Source organism: Oryza sativa, chromosome 3 (assembly GCF_034140825.1).
Source record: "Oryza sativa Japonica Group chromosome 3, ASM3414082v1".
In the NCBI taxonomy this organism is placed as follows: Eukaryota; Viridiplantae; Streptophyta; class Magnoliopsida; order Poales; family Poaceae; genus Oryza; species Oryza sativa.
The window spans coordinates 10136523-10148805 of record NC_089037.1 but is presented as its reverse complement, the minus strand read 5'-3'; the positions used below and the strand labels follow the sequence as shown (position 1 = coordinate 10148805).

The window sequence follows — 12283 nt, the reverse complement described above, 5'->3', positions numbered from 1 at the left end:
CCGCGCCTCGACGGTAAGCACGGTTACCGCGCAGTAACTGTGAAAAAACCGTATAAAATTTATCAAAAAATCAAATTATTTTTTAAATTTATTTAAATGTAAGAAGATTACCATGATATTTATATTACCGTACCCGCGGTAAGCACGGTAATACTGACTGTAATGTAAACCTGCTGCGGGTCCCTCCCACCCCGATCCCCAACTGATCTGAGCCCCCACCAAATAAACCCAAGGGACCACGTGCAATCAGCCATTTCTCGTTCCCCTTTTCCTTCTCCCGTCACGGATCCGGGGGGCCGGGCCACCGATCCAAACGTAAACCGAGCGCGCACACACACACGCCACGCGCCTCGCCGCCGATGGCGACGGATGCCGCCGACGAGGCGCCGCTGCTCGCCGAGGAGCCCCTCCGCCCCGGCGCCTGCAGCCGCGAGCTCGAGCTGCGGGAGTTCCGCGACCGCTACGTGATCCGCTCGGTCGACGGCGGCGGCGCCTTCGCCGTCTCCCGCTCCAACGGCTCCCTCCGCCCCCTCTCCGCAGGTTACCACTTACTACTCCTCCCCTCACCGTGAAGCGCGCCGCCGCCGGAATCGTTCCGTGCAAAGCAAAGGGGAAAACAAATCGCGGCTATGTTCCGGTTTTGTTGGTTGGTTTGAGTGCTGGGCTCGTGAACCGATGGTGGTTTTACTAACCTGTGCATTTGTTCGCGTGCAGAGGAAGCGGCTGCGGGAAGCGATTGTAGGGTGTCGAAGATTTACGGAGTGGCTGGCGTGATCAGGTTGCTCGCCGGTGAGTCACCATTTCTATATAGCTTGTGGTTTTTCTCACGTACGATTTGGATAGCTTCGTTTGTAGTTTTTGCCTGCACAATAGTGATCTGATCTAAATTTGCACATGGAACTGATTTATCTTGCTGTACTCATATTTTCCTCATAGGGAGAAACATATGGATGATGATTGTTTGCTTAGATGTGCTTGTTTTCCCTCCATTTAGCCATGTACTTATATTAATCATTACTGTTTAACTCAAGTTTATTCACCCAGTGCTTGACAAGCAATTTCAGTTTAAATTACATCGTGCTAATGAAAGTTCCACCATACAAAATCACATGGTCTGACACTTGAACCTCCTATTCGGTAATTAATTACTAATACTTGTTGGTGTCTTCAAATTTAGATATTTGCCTAGCACTAACTGTATGCTGGGAAACTTCTGCATTTCAATTAGATTCATTCTAGGTTTTACACTTGAATGTAGTTTTTATTATACATACTAATTCCACATTGTCAGGAAAAATATAAAAAAGGATTATTAGAAAATTTATTGGTCCAACAAAAAATAAAATCCAAATACTCACTTTTACAGTGCAACTAATTACTGTTTTGCTGAGAGTATGACAGTGCAGCATACAAAATCCATTTGCTCAATAATTGAGCATACATTGCACTGCTGAAGATAATCAAACTTATATCTGGTAGATAAAAATCTGGAAATATTTTTCGCTTGGAAGTATTTGATAAAGGAAAATGATTTCCTTATGTCTTTTTGTAAAGTTCTCCATGTTATAATTGCTAATTTTCTGTCCTTTTTTTTTTGGAAATTATAATTTTATGCAGCAGGCTTTCCACTTTCCCTTTTTTTTTATCAGGAAGCTATGTACTTGTCATCACTTCTCAAAGGGACGCTGGTTCATATCAGGGATCCCCTGTTTACAATGTGAACTCGATGAAATTCTTATGCTGCAACGAGGCTATAAAGCATTTAACTGCACAAGAAGTATGACAAAATTGAGTAGTTAGCATCCAATTTTATCCACATTGTTTGGGCATTGTTTATCTTTATCTGGTATTTTTGGTCACAGTATCATAATTTGTGTATGCCATCTTATTGCAGAAAAGGGATGAGGCATATTTCATGTCTCTCCTGAAAATCGCAGAAACTACTCATGGGCTTTATTACTCTTATGACAGGGATTTGACACTGAAGTAAGTATCAAGTTATGCATGACTGTGGATAGGTCAACTAAAATATCTATCTGTTCACATCCTTGCAATAAACTTTGTCACTAGTTATTTTCTGTCTTATGAGTTATTACTTCGTAGCTTGCAGAGGGCATCAAAGTTGCCTGCTGGGCGGGTACATAAGCCACTCTGGAAACAGGTTAGTGATGATTCACTCCATAATTTAGTACATACTATTTTCCTGGGTATTTGAGTCATTATGGCTGTTATCTTTGAGAAAATCTTTATGGTTGTTCTCTTAAGTTATTTATAATACTCTTTCCAATTAAACTTGCATTGTTTTTTGCATTTGTAAGTCTGATTAACTGAACTCATATAAATGGCTGAAATCTTGTGTTGCAAAATGTAACAAAAATGCAAAGCCTGAACTGTGTAAGGACTTGGGATGTGGAGATGTAACATCTAAACAAATCAGATGCAATTTTGACCATTACTTTTCAGGTGTAATTTTCTCCTGTCCATGCTTGAGAAAAAGAATATCTTTGAGCATTACTTTTTGTAAATATATTGTCGTTAGAGTTTATAAATCCTATAATGCTATGGAAGTATTCTTAATGATGAATTTACTGATGTAGTTCTCATACATCCAACTTTGATAGTTTTAAGAGGAGGTAAATTTAGAATGTTTGACCTCATGGATTCTTAATTGTCAGTCAAAAAGGAAGAGAGGGAACAACTACTTTTATCATTTAATCTGTTCTGTTGGCATTGTGAATTTTATTGATTCTTGATTGAGCTGATTTTGGTATACTGTTAAGTGCTAGCTATATCTGTTCTAACTACCATTACTTTATACATTTCTTAATTATACAAAAGGATTTGATGAACGGGATGTGTGCATTTGTTAGAGCAGCTTCTGCACACAGACCTGACTGCTGATGCATTTAATACAGAGACTTTATCTATCATTATGTATGCTCGATTGCACTGTACTGTTTGAAGCTTGACTTGCAACAGCCACAGTGAGCATAATAATTGGAGACATGCTAAGTCAGAAAACTATACTAGTTTTTTTTTTTGGTTATGTTACTTATAATCATTCATCTTTACTCTGTTTCCTGACAGTTCTTTAAGTTTATATTTCAGGCTGACCCACGTTTCGTTTGGAACAAAAATTTGCTAGAGGAGTTTATTGAAGCAAAAGTAATCATGTTTGACTAAATTAAAACATTTATTTATTTATTTCCTTTTTTACATCTTTGCTTATTTTTCTCCCTTTTTTCTTTTTGCAGCTTGATGAATTTATCATCCCACTGGTCCAAGGAAATATCCAAAATCTCAGATATTTTCACTGCTTATTTTTTTATTCTTATCTCTACTTTTCACTGGTGTGTATTGAGCATTTACCTTTTACATGTAACATCGGTTTCTCTGTTTTGGACTTTTGGTACCCAGGAGGACAGTATAGGATATACGGATTATCTGTGTTTAGTTGTTGAAAATGTGTGATACAGTGCTCATTGTTTTTCAATCATCAGCAGAGAAACATGCTTTAGCAATTTGCTATATCCTTGACTATTTAACGTTTTCAGACAGCGCAATTTTCCTTAAAGGAGGCACCTGTCAGAATAACGTTGTTCTCACGTAGATGCAACAGGCGTCTAGGTTGTACTTTTTTCTCACCTGTGATGTTTCAATTGGAAAGTTGTAGTATGAGTTACTTTATACAAACATAATGATGCTTTTCCAACTTGTATTGCATTTACGTGCATTCAACGCAGGAACAAGAATGTGGAGGAGAGGTGCAAATCTTGAAGGAGCCACAGCTAATTTTGTTGAGACAGAACAGCTGGCAGAGTATGAAGGTTTGATGTCTTCATTTATACAGGTGGCTTCTTGATACTACAAATGAAATTTCTTGTTGCTGGATGATCATGGATTATTGACAAGAGATCTTAATTATTAATATAGAAATAGATTCAATGGATATCAGTGCTAGATTGTATGTTGGTATTCATATTTTTTATACATACTATCAAGTTGATTCCCAAAGAAAGAATGTCATCAATCTATATCAACAAAATAATTGTGGTGTTCAATGTGATAAAATTGGTCATAAATTCATATTGTTCAATATGAACAAGAATAAGATAGACTCTCCTCCCCCTGTAATCCAATGTTACATAATTTCTTATCCTCATTCAAATATTATAGGCTTCATATAATATCTTACAGTTACTTTCATTTGTGTTATGCATAATTGTGGTGTATATCGTTTATAGCCCTTTAAGGAATGTGTACAAGTTTGGAGTGTCATTTAGTTTGATGTTGTCCCATTTCCAGTGCCTCACAATCTTATTCACTCCCTTGTTAGGTTCGAGGCTCCATTCCACTTCTCTGGGAGCAAATAGTGGATTTAAGCTACAAACCATGTCTCAACATAATTGAACATGAGGAAACGGTAGGAATTTACTGCCTTTTAGTTTGATACCTCTTAAATGACCTTTCACACTGATTATCTGTAGATCTCTTACAAACTTGTACTGCTTACAGCCGAAGGTTGTCCAACGCCACTTTCATGATCTTTCACAAAGATATGGGGACACAGTTGTTGTTGATTTGACAGATAAGGTAAGTCCTGTGCTCATGTTGATGTTGAAATATTAGTTTATCTAATATAGTAATAACTGAACACTGTAATGCAACTGTGAAGTTTATCAAACTTAGTTGTCGACGGTATGACGATTGATGATTTAGTGCTGTGTTCACAGTATGAGCTAAATTACATGAACTTGTATCCATGTAGTCTCTTTGCTTGGTTAGAAATAGCTGAACCTTGTGTGCTATGATATTCTGTTCTCTATTTGCTTAATTTCCAATCTAGAAATTAGTGAAATGAACATTCAAAAGGAAATATGTTTGCCTTGAAGAAATTTCACACTTTTTTTTAAAAAAATATGGATAAGTAAATTGTGTAAATGACCTTTTTCCATGAAAAATAAAGTGCAACAAACCAATTTCAATCCTGTATAATCCAACTTATATGAAGCTTAATAAACATATTGGGTATTGCACACTTTGGCTTGAGGTGTCGTGCCTCATGTTTTCTCATCAGTTGGTAGTGCATATACATTAATCTAGATCTAGTAAATTATTTATTTTAGGTTATCGAGGACAGAAGACAGTTCATCTAACTAGGTTTGTTTGGTTTCAGCAAGGAGATGAAGGAAATTTAAGCAATGCATTTGCTGCTGAAATGGAGAGGATTCCTAACATCAGGTGCTTGATGTTTCGTGAAAATCATAAGATATCCTTCTATTGATTTGTGATTATAAAAGTGATAAAATATCTTTCTGGGATTAACAGGATTAGCATGTATATAAAATTATCATTTTATGCTGATGTTCACTTTATCTACAGGTATGTGCATTTTGATTTCCATCATATCTGTCGTGGAGGGAACTTTGATAATCTGCAAGTTCTATACAATCAAATTGAAGAAGCTATTCAGAAACAAGGGTAATTTTTAAACACCTTTAAATAGCCAACATTTACGCTTATCTCTTGTTCCTGATGAGACTACTTTAAGATTTATTTCAACTACTGAAGGTTTAACTATGGCAAGTAATTTGCTCTTGATTAATTTCGGGGCCAGCTGAGCAGATATTTTCTTATCAACTCCAAAGGAGAGATATTCCTGGAGCAAAGCGGCATAGTTAGATCCAATTGCATAGATTGTCTGGACCGTACAAATGTAACTCAGGTATGTTTTGTCATTTCTGTGAATCAAGTTAACAAATATCATGATTATTTTTGAAACAAAGGTAATAACTTCCAGCTATATTGTGATAGCCCTTACTCCTTAGACCTTTGCATGTCATGCTAACAGTTCTATTCTTCTATCTCGTCAATCCTTCAGATTGCTAATGCACTGATGCATATGGCTCTAGTTAAGTTGAATTTCTATGATATGGAGCCAAGGTGTGAGTTGCTAAGTCAGATCCATTGCATAGCTCAAGCATGTCCTGAATTGATTTGGATAGATACATGTTAGTTGGTACTTAGCAATGTGTATTTCACATTTTCACATGCCATAATTTGCCACTTCACTCTAATGAGCATTCCTTCAGCAAAATAGTGAGCAGGGAAATTATTTAGCATTGTTCTCAATGATCCCATGGGATTAAACTGAGCATGCACCGTGATATAATATTTCATTACTAATGTTGAGGATGATAAATGTAAATACTGAAAATGGTGTTATGTAGTATGTTTAGTGATCTATTGACTATATTAACACTAATCCGTTTTTAACACTTTTCTTTTGCTTTCCAGAGCTTCCTTGCTAGAAAATCGTTGGACTTACAGCTGCAGCGCATGGGGGCTCTATCATCATCTGGCAGCATTTCCCAATCTGGAGACATTAGTGACACCTTTAAAAAAAGTAAGGTTCCTTTTTGTTTACTATAGAAACCAAGATGGTTTACATATATTGTAGTCATACTTTCACAGTGTGGGTTGAACATGGAGATGAGCTAAGCCTGGAATATGCTGGTTCTTATGCACTAAAGGGGGACCTAGTGAGGTAACTTTTTAGCATTTATTGTTACAACAATAATTTGTTTATCAACTGTGGTGCGTTTGTATTGTTAAATCCATGGCAACAACTTAATAACACAGGTATGGAAGGCAGACATTACCTGGATTGATTAAAGATGGCATGAGTGCTCTTTCACGATATTATTTGAATAATTTTCATGACGGAGTGAGACAAGTAAGTGATATCCACTGCCAGTTCTGATATACATAGTAAATTGCTTCCCTAATATTTGGTCTTGTCAAATCATATTTTATCAGTGAATGATCCTTTCAGGTGTTTCTTGTATTGATTTGTAATGCACACAGTTCGTCTGAGCACTTAACTAATCTTTGCATGGTCTAGTAACAGTTTTATGGATGTACCTTATTATATACAACTTTAATTTAACGTTCAAACAAACCATTTGAAGTAATTATCTGTTGTAACTCCTGTTGTTGTCATGCTAAACCATCTATGTTAAAATCTTCTGCTTGCTGCAGTTTATATTCTACAAAATGTGCTCTTGCTGGCTTCTTTTAAATTTTAATACTTCATTACTCATCTTCAGGATGCTCTAGACCTTATCAGCGGTTACTATACAGTCAGCAAAGGCATCTCTTCTCCTTTTCAAAATGGTGGATTTGAATCTGCAACGGTAATCAGCATTTTCATTTTTTTTCTGCCTTAATAATTAGCATGTTCATTTCGATACTGGGGATTACTAATATTGTTTGATTGCAGTATCTTCCTGTGGCTTCAGCAATCATAGTTGGTGGGATTACTGCCACCACATTCACTCTTAGTCAAGGTGTGCCTCCTCGTACTTGTTTTCACTTAAGAAGTTCCCGTAGTGTGATGGATTGTTTTTACATTTGTGATCTCATCTAACCAGCAGTTGGACGGAATGCACAACACTTCATCACCTCCATTATCTGTGCGGGTTTGACGGCTGGAGTGGTAGCCTTGGTGAAAGCAAATGGGAAGCAGTTTTGCTCTAAGCCTCGTTTGTGTGGTCTCATATAATTCTTTGTTTATACCAATGACACTAACATGAACCACCCCCACCCCTAAATTTGTAATCCTTCTCAGAACTCAACGGAAAAAAGAACCTCAGCAAGTAGTACATCTATAAGAGCCAACTTGCCCTGTAGACTAACACCTCAAATTAAGCAGCCCCAAGTTCCTTTTTTTTTTCAGTACACATTCTCAGTAGATCTTGTGATGAGCCATGGATACATGGTTGGTAATCATTCTCAATAGGTAATGAACGGCAGTTGGCCTTCTGATCCTGTAAACTGAAGTTAATCTGTAACGCCAGATTTCTTCCTATTAGTAATTGACTGCTTGGATGATAGTATGCAAAACTGCAAATGTATGTTCTAAATGAGTAGCTTACACGACCCAGAGTTCAGACTAGTGAATATTTTGGCTTTTTCATGGTGCGAACCTGGACTAGTCGAAGGTCGTCTGTCTTTTGTTTTTGTTACCATCCATCCGATCTCTCGCAGTGCCATCGCACGAGTATCAGTTTGCCACCTTCGACTAGTCCAGGTTCATGTATTTTCATAGCTTGTGATAAACTTGAAGGAAGCTTTCTTCGTCGTTTTTAATGTTTATGCCGTTGCCCAATAGCCATTTTTGGCTGTTCTCGGTACCTTTCTGCAACAGAAATGGGCTACAGCTCTATACAGCAGGTTTTCCAGCCTTGTTCGGTTGTTAAAAATGGAAAAATAACGGAGAACCCTGAAGTGTGGTGTCCAAAAATAAACACCAAGCTTTCCGTGGCAACACACAATTCAAGGTGACCAAATGTGGTCGTAATCTGCAAGACTCTTCCTAATTCCTTTCATCTCTCTGGTTGATGTGAAATTCCTGTGTTTATTCTCACGTTGCTCTGGGTCTTAATTTGCATTTTTTTTTTCTGAGAACGGCTTCAGGTACTTGCTGCGTTTCTATTGCACGGTCTATATCTCAGGATTCCACAATCATTTCCATGCTTGACATTATTATGTTCATGCAGCATCTGTTGAAATATTCTGTATGTTGCCTTGACTTGAATTTTCTAATGCATGATACAGCAGCTGGCTCTCTTAGACTCTTGTGGCATCATAAGAGAAATCAAGAAGCTGAAAGGAAGTTGCGCTGGATAAACCTAAGGTGAACAGTTCTAGGTGTTTTTCTTCAAAATCCATTTTGTGGAATTGTCAATGGGTAACACCCATAATCCAACAGGAGAATTGGCAATTGGTGCGCGCCCTCTCTATCTCTCTATCTCGTTCATATTTAACAAGAAATGTAACTAAGAGTACATTGCAGACGACATAAAGATTGACGATGAAGCAAGACCAGCACCAGCATCAACCCCAAGGTCTTTGTTTAGTAAGAAAACCAAAACAGGTAGCGCTGCGATTTCTGGCAATTCGAAATATATAAATGTACTCTTCTTCTCAAATTTTCTTAAAAAAAGGTACTCTTCTTCTGATTGCAATGTTAACTGTTTGCTAGAGACGGAAAGGGAGAAACTATTTGACGGATCAAGCGATGTTGAGAAACCAAGAATGAAAAGCACCCAAGAGATCCTCACCAAATACAAATTTGGCGGGGTACTTTTCCTTTTCTAGTTTCACCAATGCAGCGAAATAGCGAATTGATCACCTCTGATTTGTTAACCTGACTAACCCTGAATGCTCATTTCAGGATGCTGCTGCAGCTGCAGCTCATGCAAAAGATAAGCTCAAGGAACGGGGCGAGAAACTTGCTGTAAACGACTTCCCCATCCTTTTTTTTTGCATCAAGTTGTTTTCTCCTTTCGTCTATGAACAGTTGAACACAAAGAACTGATTCTGGTTCTTTACTTGGCAGAGAATAAGCCAAGAATCCGCCGAACTTCAGAACGAGTCAGAGAATTTTGCCTCCCTTGCTCATCAGATCGCAAAATCCATGGAGAACAAGAAATGGTGGAAGCCATGATCCCTGGTTGGGCTTTCTGCCATCTTTTCATACGATCGCCTTCCCTATGCTCCTTACCATTTTGGCCTACATGGTTTCTGTGGCCATAACTTGTATTACGTTGAGACCTTGATGGCCTAAACCACCTTGATTACCAACCAACCGATGACAGTAATGTGTAGTACCACCTTTGAGCTTATCATTTCCTTTGAACTACTTTGTACTACCAGCTAACGCATAGTTAATGAAAGCAAAGCAGAGCAACGTGCTTTCACTTGTGCAGCGATGTTATCTGCCTCCAATCTCCATCAAGAGTACTGAGAGATAGCACATAGTACTGTTTATGGACGATTTGGATGGCTGGTGACCAACTGACCATCCAGCCTCTCCCCCTCTCTCGCTTGTCGTAATCAGCAGGATGTACGAGGAGACGGCGTGATGAGAGGCGCCGGGAGAGGACACGATATCGCAGCAGCTACCGGTTGCTGCTCGCGCCCTCTGATTGGACGCCCATTGATAAGTGTGGGTAAGGCGCCCCCGTTTACTCGCAGCTCTCTCTAGTCTCTCCGTGTTCACTTATATCCGGCCCGGTCACACTACCTGCACAGGGTCCTGATAGAGTGATAGGGGCATGAAAGGTGTACGTATGTTATGGTCTACGTTGGCGTTGGCGTTGCATAAGATGCTCCTGAAGTCCTGATTTTATTCGAGGCGAGATCTGAAGAATGGCATGCGGAATGGACAACAGAATCAGGACGGGACGGGGCCTATGAACGGTTCGTTGTCGGGTACAGTAATACCACACCATTGCTGTTGTTAGACAGAAAGGTCATATCTTCCTGTTAAATTGTCATGCAGAAAGAAATGCTACTGTATATTTTTTAACTTGTAGGAATGTCGTGTGGATTTGGTAGACAATGTATAAATAAACTGTACTAGTAGCTGAGGGGGGAGCACGCATGAAACCATGGATTTGACCAATGAGGAGGGATTTCATTATCGGGATTGGATGGATGGTGGCCGCAGGAGCACGAGGACCTCGTGTCCTCCTGCCGGCCACAGATGCGATCCTGCCGCGATTCGGAGCGATTTCTTGCTAAAATCCACGCGGGCAGGAGGACATAAGCGTGATTAACCAACGACGACGCCAAGGCAAGGCGCACCGCACCGCACCGCACCGGCCATGGACCACGGACCAACAAGCAACAACCCCTTCTCCGTCCACTAAAAAAACATATAGTTTTACGTGATGCACGTTGTTGGCTTGGACGGAGCTGAGGTCTTTGGTCCTCGTTTAGTCCTCTACCCTGCGGTCCAGCCTTTCTAATTAGTTTGGGCTGGTTATTACATGAGTCCTATATTAGGAGCTGTTCAGAGTACTTCCAAATAAACTTTTTCAAAATTTGATAATACTAAAATTTTAACAACATTGCTAAATTTTATTAGAATAGATTAAATGTGTTATTGCCAAATATTACTTAAAGTTTAGTAACAAACTAAATACACTCACGTCTTTATCAGTTTCTTTAAAAAGATATAATTCAAAATAACACCATTCTAAACGGGTTCTTAAACTCTTGGCCGGAGTCCACTGCCGGATTATCTTGTGGCCCCTCTAGTGATGCATGGTAGGACCGGGCCGTCATAACAGCGGATATCGCCCCCGCGCTCTCCGTTGCTGCCGACCACAAAGCGTCCAACCGCGCGACAACGCAAGTGAGGTTCGCAATGGCTTGGCGCACAAATGGCAACATAGCCAGGCGAGGCGACCGGCCGCTTGAGAGGACATGTTACGACCTGCACTATCAATTTTGCCAGTTTGCCACATGGGTTAATTAATCTAATCGAGGTCTTAATCAGGTCCTAATGACGACGGGTGTGATTGGGTGACTAGCAAATGGATTTTCCACGATCCGATCCGGTTCACGTCCACGTCGAAATCGAAAGGAAAAAAAAGCATCACACATGCGCTCACCGCTTTTTCCCCGCGGCCACTCGGTCGGCCAAGCCCCCCCCCCCCCGGTGGTCCAGAATCCAGATCGCCGCAGCGCCGTCGGTTAGAAGATCAACGGCGGTAGAAGATGCCACGCCATCCGCATGGCAGAAGCCACCCATATGCGCGCGCAGCTCTCGTCGACGTGGACGCCTCCTGCTCCACGTACGCGGCCACCGCCTGGAGCACCGGGCCCACCCCTCCCGGTGCGGCCCTGCCTTTTCCATTTTCGAAAGCGAAATGAGTAGTAGTAATACTACCTCCGTTTTTTAATAGATGACGCCGTTGACTTTTTCTCATATGTTTGACCATTCGTCTTATTTAAAAAATTTACATAATTATAATTTATTTTGTTATGAGTTGTTTTATCACTTATAGTACTTTAAGTGTGATTTATATCTTATACATTTGTATAAAATTTTCGAATAAGATGAATGATCAAACGTGTGAGAAAAAGTCAACAGCGTCATCTATTAAAAAACAGAGGGAGTACTAGGGTATGTTTGGATTGAAACCAATTCTTGCCCTACCAATTATTTGGTAGTTTTGAACAGTACTCGTTAGCTATTTGGATTGAGGCCAAATCTTACCAATTCAATAGAGTTAAACAACATAATCCTACCAAAATTTTGGTAGTGCCAAAACTTGTCCAAGATTTAGCATTAACAAAATTTTGGTAGGACTTTAAACCAAAACAACCCCTAGTGTGCTTCTAAGCGTGGCGCGATCGACCAGTATAAAAGCGAACCTTCAAGTGGAGTGAGTAGTAGCAAGTCCAAATAAATTTATTTTTATCAATT

General features: G+C 39.7%; 2 protein-coding genes across 7 annotated transcripts; both read left to right on the top strand.

Moving 5' to 3' along the window:
- Positions 1 to 252: 252 nt before the first annotated feature.
- LOC4332501 (phosphoinositide phosphatase SAC8) lies at positions 253 to 7905 on the top strand. 5 transcript variants are annotated; one of them, XM_015777138.3, is made up of 20 exons: positions 253 to 540; positions 715 to 789; positions 1650 to 1777; positions 1895 to 1986; positions 2104 to 2161; positions 3109 to 3165; positions 3255 to 3288; positions 3547 to 3627; positions 3744 to 3850; positions 4337 to 4423; positions 4516 to 4593; positions 5177 to 5241; positions 5383 to 5481; positions 5626 to 5725; positions 6298 to 6406; positions 6475 to 6547; positions 6643 to 6736; positions 7110 to 7196; positions 7283 to 7349; positions 7437 to 7905. In XM_015777138.3, the coding sequence occupies exons 1-20, from the start codon at positions 360 to 362 to the stop codon at positions 7562 to 7564; spliced, it is 1800 nt and encodes a 599-aa protein (XP_015632624.1). In that variant the 5' UTR covers positions 253 to 359; the 3' UTR covers positions 7565 to 7905. The 5 variants fall into 5 exon arrangements, with proteins under 5 accessions (XP_015632624.1, XP_015632623.1, XP_066164649.1 ...); XM_015777137.3 differs by having other exon boundaries at positions 7434 to 7905; XM_066308552.1 differs by having other exon boundaries at positions 3255 to 3350; positions 3555 to 3627.
- Positions 7906 to 8253: 348 nt separating this feature from the next.
- On the top strand, positions 8254 to 9772 carry LOC107277408 (uncharacterized). 2 transcript variants are annotated; one of them, XM_066308555.1, is made up of 6 exons: positions 8254 to 8478; positions 8623 to 8788; positions 8858 to 8938; positions 9047 to 9144; positions 9239 to 9301; positions 9404 to 9772. In XM_066308555.1, the coding sequence occupies exons 2-6, from the start codon at positions 8749 to 8751 to the stop codon at positions 9509 to 9511; spliced, it is 390 nt and encodes a 129-aa protein (XP_066164652.1). In that variant the 5' UTR covers positions 8254 to 8478; positions 8623 to 8748; the 3' UTR covers positions 9512 to 9772. The 2 variants fall into 2 exon arrangements, with proteins under 2 accessions (XP_066164652.1, XP_066164651.1); XM_066308554.1 differs by having other exon boundaries at positions 8261 to 8478; positions 8620 to 8788.
- Positions 9773 to 12283: the final 2511 nt, after the last annotated feature.

Coding starts and splice junctions, on each gene's coding strand:
- LOC4332501 (XM_066308551.1), top strand. CDS start 360: ATGGCGACGGATGCCGCCGACGAGGCGCCGCTGCTCGCCGAGGAGCCC. Junction 790..1,649: donor CGTGATCAGGTTGCTCGCCG/GTGAGTCACCAT, acceptor TTTTTTTATCAG/GAAGCTATGTACTTGTCATC. Junction 3,351..3,554: donor CTTATCTCTACTTTTCACTG/GTGTGTATTGAG, acceptor TAACGTTTTCAG/ACAGCGCAATTTTCCTTAAA.
- LOC107277408 (XM_066308555.1), top strand. CDS start 8,749: ATGGGTAACACCCATAATCCAACAGGAGAATTGGCAATTG. Junction 8,939..9,046: donor TAGTAAGAAAACCAAAACAG/GTAGCGCTGCGA, acceptor ACTGTTTGCTAG/AGACGGAAAGGGAGAAACTA. Junction 9,145..9,238: donor CCAAATACAAATTTGGCGGG/GTACTTTTCCTT, acceptor TGCTCATTTCAG/GATGCTGCTGCAGCTGCAGC.